The following is an 18,202-nucleotide window of genomic DNA, read 5'->3' on the forward strand; positions in this document are numbered from 1 at the left end:
ATCATTCAAAATTTTTTTATTAAGAAATAGACATATCGGGGTAAATGAGCGCGATTTATTTCTCTTTTCTGAGAAAATTATGTTCCTTTGTGTGTTTGTTGTTCTGCACTTAATGCTACTTGGACTCAATTTACCAACCGCTTAGAAGATTAAGTAGTCACAGATAAGGACAAAGTAAAGTATCTGGTATAAGCAAGATCGCTTACTGCATGTACAAATCACAGACCCACCTCTTTAGTTGAGTGGTTAAATTGGGAGGCCGTGCTGCGCATGTCTGTAATGTGATTGGAGGGAAAACCCGCCAGTAATACACGTTCCCCTTGCGTCATACGTACGTCTAGAGGAGAGAAGCATGGCCGCTGTGCTGAGAGGGTCTCGGTACCTTGTTGGAAGGTGCTGCAGAAATGTTGACTTTGTGTTCGGTAAGGACAAAAAACTGAGACTTTGTACGCGTAGCGCACATAGTGTTACTCAGTTTAAAACATCGAAGTGTTACTTTAAACCTCTTTGTGACATGAAAAAACCACTTTTGCTCAAATGTTTGCATAGAAGTTTGAGTTAGCTAGCTTCTCTTGCAGGCGTCTACTCTCCCAGTCTATAAGTTTTACTGTACCGTCTATGGTAACATTCATGTGCAGTTAACCTGACGGTTCCTTTGAAAGATGTACAAAGTATCATTAAATCCGTTTATTGGTTTATATTTTAAAACGATGAATGGTTAACAATGTCAGCAAAGGCTAATGAGTCGCTGACTTTTTGTTGTAGGTACATTATGTAATGAGAGTCATCGTGCTCTTTTTTCAGGTTATATTAGTTGTAGTAAGGTGGTGATGGCTCTTTATTTGGACCTGAAGAACTTGTACATCGTATTTATTCGACCATCTAACGAGATGTGTGTTGCAGCATCTTTTGTATGTTTACTTTGAGCCACTCTGAGTTTTATTTCTATACAGTAGAATGCAGCAGAAACATAAACATCTGGGAGTAAAACAAAAATAAAGCACTTTTTACCCTCTACTTTTCATGGAGAAATGAACGTCTTTAGGGTAACTTATATCCTTGTACTGTCCCTTGAACCCTTGTGAATAACTGTTTTATGAAAGTTTCTGTCTTCAAGTAGAAGTTAGGTAAACACTGAAACAGGGCCTGGATGCTGATGGCTTTGATATTTGCACAGAAGGCACAATGTATAACAACTAATTGCCTATAAGAAAGTATATACATGAAATGAAAGTACATGAAAGTATATACATGAAATGAATGTTTTTTCATTTAGTGGCAAAGTGAACTCTTAAGATTGTAGTTATTCTCAAATATGCAAAACCATTTTTTTCGCTAATGTATTACTTTAACAATGTGTGAATGATCTACAAATATTCATAAATGCCCAGCAAACAAGCATTCATTTCCTCGAGAGTACATCTAATAACTGATTACCGGGTTATTTGGTCGGTGTCTTATAGTTTCCACAAGGTCTATGGCCTCAAAGACACAGGTGGGCTTTGTTGGTTTGGGGAATATGGGGAACCCTATGGCAAAGAACCTGCTAAAGCATGGCTACCCAGTCATTGCTACAGATGTGTTCCCAGAGTCCTGTAAAGAGCTGCAAGAGCTGGGAGCTCAGGTAAGAGTGTTAAGTAAACAGCAGCTATTGAGTTTTAAACACTTTTCATCTGTGTATTGACTCCTCATGTGGTAATATACCTTTTTTTTCTTTGATTAAGATTGTAGATAATCCTGCTGAGGTTGCAGACAAGGCTGACCGCATTATAACCATGCTACCCTCAAGTCCCAATGTCATTGATGTGTACACGGGACCCAATGGCATTCTCAAGTAAGCCTTTGTTAGCCTTTTATCATGTTATCTGAATTAAGTCACACCCTGAGCTGTGTACATTTCTCAACAGAAAGGTGAAGAAAGGCTCCCTGCTCATTGACTCCAGTACAATTGACCCATCGGTTTCGAAAGAGATGGCTGGTGCTGCAGAGAAGATGGGGGCAGTTTTTATGGATGCACCTGTGTCAGGAGGTATGTGACACATACTCACTTAAACTGTTTTTGAAAAAGTTATTGCTTAATTTGGAAGGTCGTACATTTGTGTTGAAACTTTTTGGGGAACTACAGCATCAACTTTCTGGTTGCTCCAAGGCTTTCAAAGCTCTATAACTATTTTGATTTCTCCTGTGAGAATGTTCTTTGTGGATTTTAAGCTGTTAAGTCAGAATGAATTAAATAATCAATATACATGAATAATTTCTCACCCTACTCTCACACTAATTTTTTTTATGCCTGGCTAATACACAAGTTCTGCCATTATGATCCTGCTCTTTGGGAAGTCAAAAAGCAGTGCAGCAGTAAGGTTGTGGAGGGCAAGCAGAAACAAACCTTGATGAGCAGAAACCTAGAATGTGACTCTTCTGGATCTATTTAGAATTGTAGACTTTTATACCCCAAAGGATATACCACATGTATCATGGAAGTCCTTTCTTGTAAAGATATACAAAGAATCAGGGTTATATGCTGCGAAGGAAGGAAATTTTGAGGAAATAAGGGGCTTAAATGTGAAATGATGATGTTCGCATAGCTCATTGCCCTGCTGGTTTCTTTGATCTAGTTTCCGATCAGTGCTTTGTTTCTGGGTGTTTTTAGAATATTTGTTAGGACCTCTGATGCCACTGAGATTTAAAACCTTGATGCTTCATCCCTCTAAGAAAATCAGCAGTTTTACAAGTACTGTGAGGACTGTCCTGAAAAAGTTTTTCTGGGATAATGACTCCGTTTCCCATGAGCACTAGCACCCACTGCCGTGAAGACATTACTCCCTAAGGTGTGTTTGTTTTGAATCAAATGAATCAAGAGCTGATCTTCTTTTAACCACTTATCTTTCAAGACAAATTTTTACAGGATACAGTGCGACAAGGTAATGTTTTTATTAATAGTTAGGTAAAAACTGTTGATTGATTCGTGACAACAAGCAAACTTTGTAAACTCAGTTTGGTCCGTAGATTAGTACCACACTATATTTAGCACTACTCACAGCTCGATGCTCTGTGACATGTCTGTAATATGTAACACTAGTGAATCCTGGTTATGTCCAACCAGTGCTCATCTACTAACAGTGATGGGAATTAAAGCATTAAAATTGTCAAAAGTACCGACATTAGTAACACTGTTTGTTTTGACTTGAAAAATTATTAGAGATGAAAGGACTGTACTTAAAAATAAGGGAGTAATCTAGAGAAATTATAAGTTGGGAGTGGAGCGGAAGACAGAGTTAAAAAGCGAGAGAATCCCTCCTAAATCTGGAGTGTTGGCAGGTCTATCCGATCTGGCTCATTCAGCCAGTCAAAGGATAGGAGCTGCAAATTTGATATGCCTGAGTCTGGAGCGGTCTGTCGTGTTAGAACTGGCATTTTCAGAATGGAAGTTCAGGCACTACATTAACGTCACTTTCAGGATGGGAATGTACAGACACTTCAACATCACTGATGTAAAAGGCTTTAACATACATGTAAACATTATGTCCCAGAACAAAACCTACTCAAAAACTGAGTTTTTTTGCAAAATTGAAGGTTTTTCAAGAAAGTAATGCAAGCATTGCTTTTCATTAGGAACTAATTATATTTATAAAGAGGCAATTCAGTTACTAATTAAATTACTTTTTTGAAAAAGTAACAAGCAACTGTGATTAATTTCTTTTTTTTAAGTTATTTTCCTAATACTATCTACCAACTACAACCTCACCAAGCAGAGTAAACATTATCTCACTCTTTATTTTATTGATAGACTCAAGTGTGAACACTGCAGTATAACTGCTGCATGTGGGTTGAAATAAATGGAATACACAAGCAATTTAAGCCGGGTTCAGGCCTGTGCTCTATCACTCTCCCGTTTAGCTTTCTTCTGTCTTTTCTTTTTGACAGTTCCACTCCAGTGTCTCCCATAACAACAAATCAAATCAAAGAAATCATTTTCAGCAGAGAAAAACACAGATCTCCCCTCTAACTGCTTAAGTGTGTTGGCCGGCATGGTGTTGTCATAGCAACTTTGGGGTGCTGTATCACTCCAGCCTTGGCTGACCCTACCTGGAAGCTGGGGAATAGCACTGAAAAATAACCTTTTTTTGGTGCCGATGATCTCATTTAAAGTTATGGATTACAATCAGACATACATCTAGGAGTGAGACTTTTTCAAGGTCACTTGAAAAGTCCTCATAGGGACTTAAACTGCATACTCAGGACAATCTTTTTAATTCTCTGTGGTTTTCTAACAGTGATCAGAAGTCATACATTGTTTGTTTCTCCCTGGTTCTTTCAACAAGACCAGAGTTATTTGCATTTACCTTCGCTGTAAAATTAGTTATTTGAGTCTGTCTAGCCTTCTATATCACATACCCATCAAGCACACAGATGATTCAGAGAGCACTACTCCCTTGCCAGAGTTGTTCAGGCATCTCAGTTGCAAACTTCCCCCAATGTAGTCTTTATTCTTCCCTATGTGAGTTGAGACAAAATTATATTGTATACTTGTGAAAGGTCCAGCGAGGGATCTTTCGGTTGAAGGGGTTAAGTCTTCAGTGACCTAGTTGTACAGTGTAGTCTTGAAGCGTGAGCCTTTCTTTTGCGTTGAGCTGCTTGAAACAGCAGTAGTACTATTATTACTTAGTAATGTTACATTCAGGTCAGTACGCTTATCTGTTGTTGCTTGTGGGGCACACACAAGGTATATTTTGTCTTTATTCTGGAGACATGTTTCCAGAAAAAAATAGTTTTTGTCTTTAAATCATTGCTTTGTGTTAACAGTTCAGTTCAACAGTCAACATTATTCTCATCTTCACTGTTTCTTGATCCTCAGACCTCAACCTCAGTGATTGTCTTTCATGCTGCATGTTATGGTTACTTACCCTGTTGCATATCTCTCTTCTGGTTTAGTTCTGATTGCATGTTAACCTGTCTGCACACTTTAGAGCATTTTTTCAAATATTTCACTTTGCTCAACCTGACTTCATGCCTTTTGCCTGGGGGGATGCAGAACAAGTCGGTGATTAAAACAACAGTTATTTGCTTTTGCACATGCAGCCCACCTCGGAATTTTTTGGAAGATCATTTAAGACATTAGCATGTGTGAATGCCCCTTATGTATGTTAGAATGAGGAGTTGCATTTACCTGCACAATGTTTTAGTTGAATATTCTTTATGACTTTTTGGGGCCCACACACACTAATACACACACAGTAACACAGGGTTTGTTTGAACATGGTCACTTCAACATCAGGGCAGCCACTGTCTTTGTCTTGAATGCAGCTCTTTTGCAGCCTGGCCATTAGGATTGGTGATGATTTATGTGCTTCTGTCCTGTTGTAGTGCACATGGATTAAAGTAAAGCTGTCCAGCTTTTTGCCTTGAACTTAAATTTTGTTTGTGCCTGTGGGGTCGCCACAGTTTCACCAGAGCAAACTAAAGTGTGTGTCATGCTTTGAGCCCATTCTCCATATAGTGCAGTGACACAAATCAAAAGGATGTAGTTCTGAAAGTGACTGGTTAATCCAGTTTGGTTAAAAATCATAAGTCAAGGCACACTTGGTAGTGGAGATAAGAATTATCTCAGAACTAGGGCTGAACAAGACAAAATTTCACAGCTCAATATAATGCCAGATATCTCTGTCGATATTAAGATACAATATGACTGTGGGTTCAGTGAAAACAAAGAATATTTCAGAAAAATAAAAATATATTAATACAAAATGATGTGGAAAGTGCAGTTTTGTTGATTAGAACTCACTGTCTCAAGAATCAGATGACTGGGTGAGCTGGGGAAATCTCTTCTTGATATCGTTGATTTTACAATAATAATATCTCAAATGTTTAAGTTTGATCTGACACAAAAAGAAGAGAAACTTGGAATCCAAATATTTATTAAAAAGACAATTTCTAGTAGCCATTTACAATTATGAGGACATATTTAATTGTTAGTGATTATTCAGATTTGAATAGTGTTGTGTTTGATCCATGTTTATTTCATTTAATAATAAATAACACTTGGAGCCAACTTGGTTTCTTAAATTTGAATCTTATTATCATCACTTGAAGGATTTTTTAAATGTGTTTTCTTGAGCTCCTTTAAGACGCTTTTTCAACCCTAAATCCTGCTTTGGCTTTCTAAGCCTCACCACTGTAACTGCCACTTAGCTGCAGCAGCACAGTCATCTTATAGTCAAGTTGGTTTGAAAAGCTGCTGGCTTGGCTTCTTCAAGGCAGGAGGGAGGGGAAAACATTACACCCACCTTGGCCCCTTTCCATTGGCTTCCTGTAAACTTTAGGATTAATTATAAGACTTTGTTGGTTGAGTTCTTGGCACCCATGTGGCTCACACCTGGTACTTGTATATGGCTGTGATTTTAACCCCATATGAACCTGAATGCACCATCAAACGTACAAATTGATCATAAAATAGCTGTTCTTAAATCAAGAGAAGGGTTAACTGAACTTTCGAGCAATTTCTTAAAGCTTTTGTATAACTTTGAGTTTGAGTAAAACTTTACATGAATCCCCCCTTTAAACACATGATTGATTGTTGCTGTTCATTTTACACAATCTTCATTTGAATATTTCTACTTTGTAAATGCTGTTTGAGGCATGTGTTGGGATGCGCCGATCCAATCCTGGTAGACTCATAAAAGTCAGAAAGGATATTTGTTTCGCAGGGCTGATCCATCAGATAGCATGGCGGAAGGAACAACTTCAGTTTATTTAGCAAGTCCATGGCACTGCACAGCTTATGGACCTCTGTATTTTGTTAGAACTAATCCATCATTAAAAAAAAAAAATCAGACATGACAACAAGTGTGTTTTCCAGGACTTTGGTCTTTTGTATTAGTGAAGAAGAGAAGTGGTGCAGCTTGTTGATTTTCCAGAGACAGTACTGTTGATCAGGAAAATGAAGGGTAGTAAAACAACATACAGAAATGACTTTTCCAGGCAAAACAAAAAGTAGCATCTTTGAAGAACCACAGGGGATCTATAATCCTTCTTTTCAACATCAGTTCTCTTTTAAAGCATTGACCAAGATGGACGCTGTGATTCCAGCCACTTTGTCAAGGCGACCACAGCCAACTTGTTATGAAATATTTGTTTGCATACAGCTTTTGGGTTGAAAAATATTCCTGTATGGCAAACATATCTGTTTTCATGGTGTATTATATGTAAGCCTGAATTCACGTTGCCAGGTGTGGGTGCTGCCAGTTCGGGTAAACTGACCTTTATGGTCGGAGGGGCAGAAGAGGAATTTACTGCAGCCAAAGAACTTCTGAGTTGCATGGGAGCCAACGTGGTGTACTGCGGTCAGGTTGGAACTGGACAGGTGGGAGAACATATTTTCTATGCACCACAGTTTTCTGATATATACGTTATCCTGTTGAAATATTGTTGTTTTTAGTGTTATTTCCATGTGGTGTGCAGATTATTGAAATCTGTTTTTTTTTTCATCTTGTTACAGGCAGCTAAAATTTGTAACAACATGCTTTTAGCTATTGGAATGATCGGGACGTCAGAGACGATGAACTTGGGAATAAGGTAAATTCAAACTTGGTTTCAAAATATCAACATTAAACCCATGTGAGAGGTTTTCAACTGGTTTGAAATTAACAGTGATGCCTTTCCAATTACCAGCAAAACAAACAAGATATTCAATTATATTGACTAGGGATGCACGATATTATCAGCACAATATCGGTATCGGCTGATAAAAGCTGAAAAACACGTTTATCAGTATCGGCAGATATGAAAATTTCTGCCGACAGGCACAGCCGATAAGGTGCTATTCAGTTAGGATTATTATTATTTTCCATCTGAAAAATAAGCTCCTTAAATAAAATGTAGCACTTCATTTATTTGCACTGCAGAGCTCTGTCTGTCACCAGGTTGTTACAGTAGCTCTAAAATAATCAAATGCAACTTGGTTATGTTTAAAAATGAATTGTACATTTAAAGTTCATGTGATTTAAAGAAATCATTTTTCTGTATTTCAATACTGAATGTCTTGAGTTTGAAAAAATAATACATTTCTTATTTATGTTAAAATCAAATGCTTTTTGTCTTGTTTTATGTGTTTCTTAAACAAATAAGACCGTCACAATTAGAGTAACATAAATTCCTGTACAGGATAGACTTAGCTTTCTTTACAGTGAAAAAAACAAACAAACTTGTGATTATCGGTATCAGCCAAAAGGGGTTTCGATATATCGGCATATTGGATATCGGCAAAAATCCAATATCGTGCATCCCTAATATTGACTGTATGTATTTTGTAATTCACAATGCCAGATATAACTGTAAGAAGAGGTGCTGCAATCTTCGCAGGGGGTGCCAAAATCTGCACTTCTTCTGCAATTCTTCATGACAGCAGCTACACTTTGTTTAAAACTAAATAATACATTTTAAATTGGTGAAATTTGTTTTTGTTGTCAGACTTGGACTTGATCCTAAACTGTTGGCCAAAATCCTGAACATGAGTTCAGGTCGGTGCTGGTCCAGTGACACCTACAACCCTGTGCCTGGAGTCATGGAGGGGGTCCCCTCTGGAAATAACTACCAGGGAGGCTTTGGCACACAGCTCATGGCCAAGGTCAGTTTGAGAGATAATATGATAATATGTATTACCTCTTAATGGCCCTCATGTATGTAACAATAACCAGAAATGTTGTTAAAAAAGTGTAATAGAACCCAAGATGTGATAACTGACCCAAAATGTGACAAGATCTGAACTCAAAACATAATAACTTTTCATGCAAAATGTTACAACTTGTTGCATCTTGGGTCTTATTACATTTTGGGCTCAACACTTTTGTTTCATTATTGACCATTTATTACATTTCAGGTTTTATAACTGTTTTTAAAATATATTTCAGGTTGTTGTTATAAATCAGGCTCAAACAGCCTATAGTTAGATTCTAGCAAAAGTACATTTTGAAATATTTCAGTTTTATATATATACCCTTGTAATGTCAGAATAATCAAGCAAATTTACATCAGGTCATAGTTTCTGAGTGGAAAATAAATTTATTTGGATTCTGTAGTTCATAACTCAAAAATAGACATAAGCCTGGACTTGGCCTTTTGGTTAAGTTGTGCACCAATATATCAGGGGCTTGTTTTCACTTCGAGCCTGAGGCCTCAGTCCTCAATGGCACTCCTCAACATTCTCTTTTTCCATTTTCTAGCTCTGTCCACTGTTCTTTTCTCTGAAAACAAAGGTGCAAAAAAAGCAACTTAAAATAAACTTGTGTTTTAGTTGCAGTGGATTCCTCTTAATAAAAGAAATACTGCTCTATATCAATGAGGTTTACCATACAGTTTAGGAGTCTGTGCAGCATGGGATGAAGTTAAAGTGTCATAAAGATTTCTGTCTAGTGTCAAACCACATGAAATGATGCACTGTATCATTGGTTTTACATCCTTCATTAAAGGGAATTAAGCCCATGTTACTTCAACATAAAGAAAAATGCAATACATGTACTGGTGGTTTTAGTTTAACTTCCAGCCCTGTTGCTTTTTCTTATGCATGTTTGCTTTCCTTTTTAGGATCTTGGCCTCGCACAGAACACAGCCACCAACACAAAGACTCCGGTCCCTCTTGGCTCTTTAGCTCATCAGATCTACCGTATGATGTGTGCACGGGGCTATGCCACTAAAGATTTCTCCTCCGTGTTCCAGTTCTTGCGTGAGGAGGAGGGCCAGTAATAGCAGCCTCCACCCCGTCCACAGCCGTGCCAGGCCCAGCCCTGCACAGGACTAACATCGCGTAGTAAGGGTGTATTTCACCTGGAGGACTGTGTTCTTAATTTTTTTCAAGGATATAAAAGAAATGAGACCTCCAGAGCTCCAACACAGCGTGACAGATCATGTGTGCACTTCTCTTCTGTATGAAATCATGATTTTGTTTTTAATGCTACACTCCTTTTATTTTTAGAGGTTCTAGAAGAATTTTCAGATTTATAGAAGATCAGAAGATTATCTATCATTGACAGATCTGAATATGTGAACAGTTTGGTGGGAATCTGGCGTTAAGACATTAGCTCATTCTTTGTTACGGCTAAACGGCTGCAAAGTACGGTTTAGTCTTCAGATATTTATCAATTGTTTGTGGTTTTTGCTTTGTTTTTGTTTTTTTCCCCCTACTCTTTGGGTTATTATTTTGACATTTGGAGATGTTACTTTGGGATGAGAGTGTAATATCATGTCCTGCTAGGAAATAAAGACAGATTGTGATGTCTTGAACTTTTGAATAATTATTATACATCTGTTTTATGTTAATCAGTCTTTTATTAATTGATTTTTTTGAATGCTAATTTAAATTCAAATGGACATTTCATAGAACTGACCAGCATTTGTTACTGGTTTGTTGTAGTCAAAGAAAACAGTATGTTGTCTCTTTAAGAATTGCAAAAGGTTTATAGAGAGGAGCAGTAAGATTTAAAGAGAAATAAATGATACTAAATTGGCGTTTAAAACTTGCTTGTTAAGGAGCCAAGCTCCACGAAGGAGCGTATGAACTCTTGCGATGAAAATGCCTGTTTTAATTCTGAATGCTTTGTATTTGGGCACAAAGTGTACAGTTTATCCGCCTTGTCTGTTAGTACTTAAGATTGATAGCTCACATGTTTTTCTACCCATGCTTATTCTTTAGTGACGATCCAATGTCTAACAGACATCTGCGTGCTGCAGCAGCAGCAGCCTGACTGCGCAGCACATGCAGCGGTGGGACAGCGGGCGAAAAGCCCGTGGCCCAAAATGTTCCAGCACAAATTATGCTAAAACTTTTTTAGTTTGAACCAAAATCTCACACTTTTGCACAATTCCCCTGTGATAATGACTTAAACATGTTATTTTGTTGCATTTGTTCCAAAGCCATGGAACAACGTTGTGGGCACGCTCCAATCGTTCAGCAGGCCCTCCTTAGTAGATCTGTAGTTTTAGGGGCGTGGGTCTGTTCTTTCCCCACATAGTCCGGATCAGGAGGGCGGCATGTTTCTGATCTAGTTTGCCAAGACCCACTAAGGGGCCAAGGTGCCAGAGGTCATACGATCACAAGACAAACCCATAAAAAGTCCATTAAGCACTGTAGGCTTAGGGCTGTGCTGTCATGTCGCTGATAGTTCCTGCAAAAAGAGCAGCTTTGGTCTCAGGCCGACAACACACACACACACGCACGCACACACACACACTCTCTCCCTCTTTCTCCTGCAGCTCTGCACCTCAGACCTCCTGCACAGGCTTTCTTTGACATTTATGCTGTCTGTATTTTTTTTCTTGCTTTCATGCTGATATTGAAACCAATTTCTGTGATTCAGTGGCGCAATATAGCCTTGGAGAAAACGTTACGGCGCTAAAGTGGCTCTCCCAACTTTGAGTAATCTGACATTTAAATCGCAGTTATACAATAATAACAATAGACAACAAAAAAAGTCGGACTACGAGGGTTCTCTGTTGCTTTCAAAGCAAAGAGTCGTAAAAATCCAGGCTACTCCGAACCTCTGTGGTTTAATGCAGCTCATTGTCGACTGAAGAAGGCTGTCGCTGAAAACATTATTAAAAGAAAAGGGTATTTTCAAACCACAAATGCGTCTTTTGCAAACAATTTAATGTCACTAAAAAATCAACATGATTAAAATGAAAGCTGCGCAATTACAACTTCAAGCTGAATTTAGCTCAAGAATCTCCCTTTAAAACGCCAAGTAGCCTATTACCTTACATTTATGAATGATTGATATTTTTTAATTTTTCTGAATGTGTCGTGTTTTGCAATGAATAAGCCTGCAAGGTTTTAGAATTCGTAGCGTTTTTTTTTTTGTTTGTTCTGCAATTTCCATACCGGAAGTATGTATTTTTAGGATGTAGGTGATACCGAGGAGCTATGTTTTGAATATCGTCACGTGCGACATTGATTTTGTGTCTCTCGCCTGTTGATGTGGTTGTGTGAGTGTATGTGTGTGTATGTGTGGACTGCATATAAAATTTAGGAAAAAAGGACGCAGCAATGACAGGCTTCTTTTTCAACATCCCAGGATCCAAATGCGAGTCAGCCTTCTTTAATGTCTCATGTCACAGCAGCAGATGTAGTGTAATTTATTTAGCCCAGAGAACTGTCCTCAGTGTGTGAACAGCCTGTACAAATGGCGTTCATTTTCAAAACAGACACATTCTCCAACCAAGTGTTTTAACTCAGAGTAAAAGACACATTCATTATAGACAATTTTAACACGATAATACCATCTTAAAAAAATAAATCAGGGGGCGAAACTGATAGACTTTTTGAGAAATATAAAACCTGATGTTTTCCTCCTGAAATGTTCACTGCTGCTCTCTGCCTACAAGCTATGAATTTGGGCCATAAAGATTTACAGCCTCAAAAGGTGGGAAAAGTCTATTAAAAATAAAAGGTGCTCACATTAAAGTAGGGTACACTCTGCTCTGCGTCTGTGGTCTCACCTCAGAAATGTAACACAAAAACGGACACTGAAATAAAAACTGTATTTACTTTGACGCCAGTGTGCAGCGACACGTCAATATTTAGACGAAAGCCAAATGTGGGCTGAAACGAAAAACATTCAGTTTTAATTATTGTGATACTCCGTAGCGCTCGTTAGGAAATTGTGTCAATATGGTACAAGTGCCAAAATACAAAACAACTTTCTAGCTCTGCTTTGGAAAATAACAGACAACCTGTGGGGCCATTTAACGCCGAATAAACATGTAGGCATGCTGACGGTTATTCTCTGATATACCACTTGTCATTCTTCTTAAAAGAGGAAGGTTATCAAATTTAAATATTCTTTTTTTATATATGTGATACCAATCGATTTATTGTTTGACCAAATTTAACAGGATGTTCAGAGAATTGAACAATTAAACTCGTCATTTGTAGGAGCATGGGCTTTCGTCTGAATAAGCTTTCTTGTTCAACACCCAGCTGTAGTTTGTTTTCAGTTCTTGTTTTTCTGAAAAAACAAAAAACAGTCTAATGTGGATGGACTGCAACTTTCAACTTGACCTTGGCCTACAGCCGTGTCTTACCGTATGAGGCAGTATGAGGCCAAACGTGGCCATTCTCTTGGTATTTAGTGAACTCATAACTGGTGTCTACCTTCTCCCAGGGCAGTGCAAAACACGAACTGTTAATGCTTAAGATTTTCATACAGTCCGTGTCAAATGTCCATTAAGCACAATGATCCTTGTATATATTTGAGGTTTAATCTGATCAAAACATGGCCACTTTTACTTCGCCTCCAAAGAGATACAAAAATGGCACGCGTAATTACGCACAAATTTATTTATTCGTAATTACGCGCTTCAAAATGTGCATGAATCATATAATGTTTCACAACCTTCATCATTGAATATACACAATAATAATGTTGTCATAGAACTGTCCAATAGAAAAAAAAAACATTTGTAATGAAAGTTCACCCACACTTTAGATGTAGAATTACTTTATTAAGAAAAAAAAATTTATACCCTGACCCGTTGGCACTAAACATTGAACTCCCCATGTTCAATACATGCTCAGAAATATGCTGCTCAGTCTGCCTTATCTGATGTCTCGACGTTTATCCTCTCTTTTGCATATCACGTGCTTGGCCCTGGCCAATAACCTCGCGATCTTTCTGTACTCAGTCGTGCTGGTATCGTTACTCTGCCGGAGTCCCTGTCTCAGCTCATTTGAGTGGATTTAGAAAAAGAGCTGGTCGTCTCGATGTAGGGCATGCTATGACCGCGTCATTACTCCTCCACTCGCACTGGATCGACCCGGTGATGTTCCTCTACGACAGCAGCTTGGATGAAAGAAGCAAGAACATGGAGGGATTCACTGGAGGCAATTTTGCTGCAAACCAGTGCAGGAATTTGTTAGCGCATCCAACCTCGCTGGCTCCAAGCACCACTTACGCAGCAAGTGAGGTGCCAGTGTCTGGCATGGGGGAGCCTGGCAAACAATGCAGCCCCTGTTCTGCCACTCAGAGCTCTCCAAATGCGTCTTTGCCTTATGGATACTTTGGCAGCAGTTATTACCCGTGCAGGATGTCACACAGCAGCGTCAAAGCGTGTGCGCAACCCTCTGGTTACAGCGATAAATATATGGACTCGTCCGTCTCTGGTGAGGAGTTTTCAACCAGGGCGAAGGAATTTGCGTTTTATCAGGGTTATTCATCAGGTCCTTACCAGCCCAGCTACCTTGACGTCCCTGTGGTACCTGCACTGAGTGCTCCATCTGAGCCCAGACACGAGTCTCTGCTGCCCATGGAGCCCTACCAGCCTTGGGCCATCACCAATGGCTGGAGTGGTCAAGTTTACTGCGCCAAGGAGCAGCCACAGTCAAACCCTCTGTGGAAAACTTCGTTACAAGGTATTTTTGTGTTTTTATTCACTCAGTAATATGCAACGTGCCTGGGAATGTGCTGATGTGAGTTCAAAAATATGTGAACGTAAAAGTCAAACATATGGAGACTTGTTTTTTTACTGTTACCATTTATTCTGGTGCGATTTATTCTAACATTCTTTCTAGAGATGCCCAAGAACACATTAAAGCTGAGGTTGTTTTTTCTTTGACAGACACAATATCAGGTGGAGACAGCTCAATTCGCCGGGGGAGAAAGAAGCGCGTGCCATACACAAAGGTGCAGTTGAAGGAGCTGGAGAGGGAGTACGCCGCCAATAAATTCATCACGAAGGACAAAAGGCGGAGGATATCTGCGCAGACAAACCTGACAGAGAGACAAGTGACTATCTGGTTTCAGAACCGGCGCGTAAAGGAGAAAAAGGTGGTTAATAAGTTTAAGAGCTCCAGTTAGCTGTGGACTAACTGCAACAGGAGAGGAAGTGTGGACACGGATGTGCCTTCATCCTTAGAACTGTGTGATAATTTATTTCATGGAATGGACTGCTTCTTGGTCGCCAGAGCGGCTCTGTTTTTGACCTGCACATTTCCTTCATTGCGTGTAATTGGAACCAGTCGGTGCGGCCTGCTGACAGAAGCTCGGAAATGGGTTGCATCATTTTGACCAGCGCAATGCTGAGAGGACTCAGTGGTGTCCTCTAAGTAAAAATCAAATAAGAAGACTTTCTGCATGCAAGCCACAAGACAGCAAGCAGTGTGAATTTAACGGTCATGTCCGGACATCCCGTTTACAGCCAGGACTACTTTTAACCTTCAAAACTTAAACAACAGTTTCAGTTCGGGGTCATCACGTCGAGGCAGAGTTCTGTGATAGTATTTAGGCTTATCCTAAACAAAATAACAAGTATTTTTTTTAATCATTCAAGTTGATGGATGATAAAAATATATAAAAGCCCTTTGGAAAGGCTACAACACATGGAGGTTTTGGCTTTATGCACAATCTTTTCAAACTCCACACGTCCATTGAAGCTTATAAACAGGACTCACACCACATCCCTGATTTCGTTTGCTCAGTATCTGCAAAAAGAGAAATGTTTTGTTTTGTTTTTGGATCTGCAATTGTTAAATAAGACCCGGGCAAACATAATCACTGAGCTTGTTTTTGGTCAGGTACATGTTGGTAACTTCTTCTTCTTTTTTTTTTTTTTTTTTTTTTTTTTTACTACGTGGTTCTTTTGCTCAAAACGCGACTCCTGTCTGACCTGTTTCTACCTGTCAGTCAGGGACTATGTCTCAGAGCAGCGTTAAAACGCTGACATATTTAAACACGTAATTACTCTCTGACTGACACTATCTATTATCATTTCTTACTGCAATAGCCAAAGTTTTGACAATAAATTTTTGAGAGACACTGTGTTATTATGTCATTGTCATTCATTGTTTCCTGTCTATATTAGATATGTGTGTGCTTAAAAAGAGTACCTCTACACACCGTCCTCGTGGTGAAATGAAATCATTTATGATCACAGAATGCTCTGCACTGAGGGGTGCATGTAGGCCGAAAGGCCTTCGTGAGAGTTCAGGGCCGTGTTAAAGCTTTGAGAGAGTGTGTCGCCATCTAACGGTGAAACACTGTTAGCACGTAAATGGAACTTCGTCTATTGTATCATTTATACACCTTCATATTTGCGCTGTTACTGTTTGCGAGATTGTCTGCGTAAATATGAATATTTATATATTTACTTACATACATTGTATTAAAATATTTTTTGTTCTCTTTTATAATTCCAAATGAAAAAGAAACAACTTAAATTTCACGACTTATTTCTTAAAATCGTAAAAGAAACACAAGGCTATAATAAAGAATATAATATTTATCATAGCCCTGTGTTTCTTGTCTCTTAAGTTAATATCAAAGGATATCGTAGAAACGACAACTTTTTAATGATAAGGGACAGCTTTTAAAGCAAAAACAAGGATTCAGTGTTGTGTTTGTAGACCTGCTGCATCTGTCTTTTGACAATTGGCTCTACGCATTTCAGTGATTTTCTTTTAGTGTAGGTTCACACTTTTGACTGCTCAATCATCTTACTCTCTCCTGCGCTACCGCATGTAGACTATCTTCAAGATTCAGCTCTCGCTAATGCGCAAACAACTTCTGCTCGTGCAAGACCGGAAACTCTTCTCACCTGCATAATACTGAATTTCGTTTCCAAAATGTCCTTAAAGTTTCAGTGAAATAGTGCAGATTCCGTCATATTTACAGCCCAGCCTTTAGAAAATCTGAATCCAAAGTTTACGATCTTCATTAATAGCTAACATTCTTCTATCTTCCAACCTCATTCCCCTTAAAAATAAAATCTTTCTTTCTTTCTTTCTTTCTTTCTTTCTTTCTTTCTTTCTTTCTTTCTTTCTTTCTGAAAAGGTACGAATACTTGTCTGAACCCCCCTTGTTCACAGACGACTCACGCATTCAGTCCTCAGTAATAGACAACTGATAACACACTTGGTAAGAAATAGCCTATTTAAAGTGTGTTGTGCTCTGGTCATAACAGACATGTAGGCTTTGCCCTTCCATGTTGTCCGAACACCTTAAAACCACATTCATGTATTGCTTTCCTAAGTTTTTTCTCTAGACTGTACCAAAGAGCCTGCTACCGACCCGACCCCACCTGTCCAAATATTCTGCATGCTGTGAAATCCTTGAACATGAGCAGTTGTTGCATTCAGATCGATTACAGGAGATCAAAACATTGATAATAACGACAAAAGAAAGCTTGTTGTTTTATGCAGAAGGCCATGCAGGCTTCTCATACGGACAGGGAATCAAACAACCCAGAAAATTACAAAACATGTCCAGGCGTGGGAGCTGTTTGCCTTTCCTTACTTCGAAGTTCACACTGATGATAACATGCTTCACAATGAAGAGTGGGGCTCTCTTCAATAAGTGTCCTCAGTGGCCGACTCTTCTTCTTCTCCTGTGTTATTGCTCCCCCTAACAGCAGCTCAGGTTAGTGCACCTCATTCCAAAAGACCCGGATGTATTCAGGCCTGACGTGAGCTGCTGAACGCTACAGTGTCAATCTAAACAGCTCAGTAAAAGCTTTAATGTCGTCATACTAATCTAATTTCATTCGGGGTCGTAGAATTTTTTTGTCCTACCTCGGAAGAATTTTAGAGCCAAAAACACCCAACGAACCAAAATAAGTTCCACTGTAATGACTCCGTGCATGTTTGTAATCAGTGTTCTCTGTGTATCTGAGGATGACCCTAAACACTTTCAGTGTGTGTGCGAGTATGTTTTGTTGTTGAAGTTGAATATATATATATATATATATATATATATATATATATATATATATATATATATATATATATATATATATATATATATATATATATATATGACATTTTTTTCTGTTTCTGTTCATTTATATTTGTCTGTTGGAGAACTTAACTTAACCGGTTTATCTTGTGACTGTATATATTTTTCTGTGTAGTTGATTCAACTTTTGATGTGGAATTCCAGCAAACATCTGGTTTAACTCCCATAAGACCTCAAATCATTTCAGGGAACAGTACAATGAATAATTAACGAATGTTTTTTCCTGCAAAACTCCCTTCTGTCCTTCGTTAAATTCTCCTGGACATAAGAAAAGTGAGGGTTTTTTTAAACAGCCCTCTTTATGATCTAGTCTTTCACAGGCACAACTCGTGATCCTTCCACTGGGTTTAAAGTAAAACAGTGAACCGTGACACTGTCTTTCCGTTCCACAACTTATTCATAAACTCACAACTTATCTCTAAATTAAT

The 18,202-nt window shown here is 38.6% G+C and overlaps 2 protein-coding genes across 2 annotated transcripts; both read left to right on the top strand.

Moving 5' to 3' along the window:
• The first annotated feature begins 293 nt into the window (after window positions 1-293).
• hibadhb (3-hydroxyisobutyrate dehydrogenase b) lies at window positions 294-10,270 on the top strand. The gene is made up of 8 exons (XM_074684473.1): window positions 294-422; window positions 1,464-1,624; window positions 1,725-1,834; window positions 1,908-2,029; window positions 7,227-7,360; window positions 7,496-7,572; window positions 8,467-8,623; window positions 9,580-10,270. The coding sequence occupies exons 1-8, from the start codon at window positions 353-355 to the stop codon at window positions 9,736-9,738; spliced, it is 990 nt and encodes a 329-aa protein (XP_074540574.1). The 5' UTR covers window positions 294-352; the 3' UTR covers window positions 9,739-10,270.
• A 3,494-nt stretch (window positions 10,271-13,764) lies between these two features.
• Window positions 13,765-14,843, top strand: hoxa13b (homeobox A13b). Its single transcript, XM_074683953.1, has 2 exons — window positions 13,765-14,398; window positions 14,605-14,843. The coding sequence occupies exons 1-2, from the start codon at window positions 13,765-13,767 to the stop codon at window positions 14,841-14,843; spliced, it is 873 nt and encodes a 290-aa protein (XP_074540054.1).
• Window positions 14,844-18,202: the final 3,359 nt, after the last annotated feature.

Source organism: Halichoeres trimaculatus, unplaced genomic scaffold (genome assembly GCF_033239565.1).
Source record: "Halichoeres trimaculatus isolate MK-OKI-2021-1 unplaced genomic scaffold, fHalTri1.1 fHalTri1_scaffold_12, whole genome shotgun sequence".
NCBI classification, from domain to species: domain Eukaryota; kingdom Metazoa; phylum Chordata; class Actinopteri; order Labriformes; family Labridae; genus Halichoeres; species Halichoeres trimaculatus.

What these genes read in the sequence shown, in the direction of transcription:
- hibadhb (XM_074684473.1), top strand. Translation starts at nt 353, where the DNA reads ATGGCCGCTGTGCTGAGAGGGTCTCGGTACCTTGTTGGAAGGTGCTGC. An exon ending in GGATGCACCTGTGTCAGGAG is followed by an intron (nt 2,030 to 7,226) that starts GTATGTGACACA and finishes TCACGTTGCCAG; the next exon opens with GTGTGGGTGCTGCCAGTTCG. An exon ending in GCACACAGCTCATGGCCAAG is followed by an intron (nt 8,624 to 9,579) that starts GTCAGTTTGAGA and finishes TTTCCTTTTTAG; the next exon opens with GATCTTGGCCTCGCACAGAA.
- hoxa13b (XM_074683953.1), top strand. Translation starts at nt 13,765, where the DNA reads ATGACCGCGTCATTACTCCTCCACTCGCACTGGATCGACCCGGTGATG. An exon ending in GTGGAAAACTTCGTTACAAG is followed by an intron (nt 14,399 to 14,604) that starts GTATTTTTGTGT and finishes TTTCTTTGACAG; the next exon opens with ACACAATATCAGGTGGAGAC.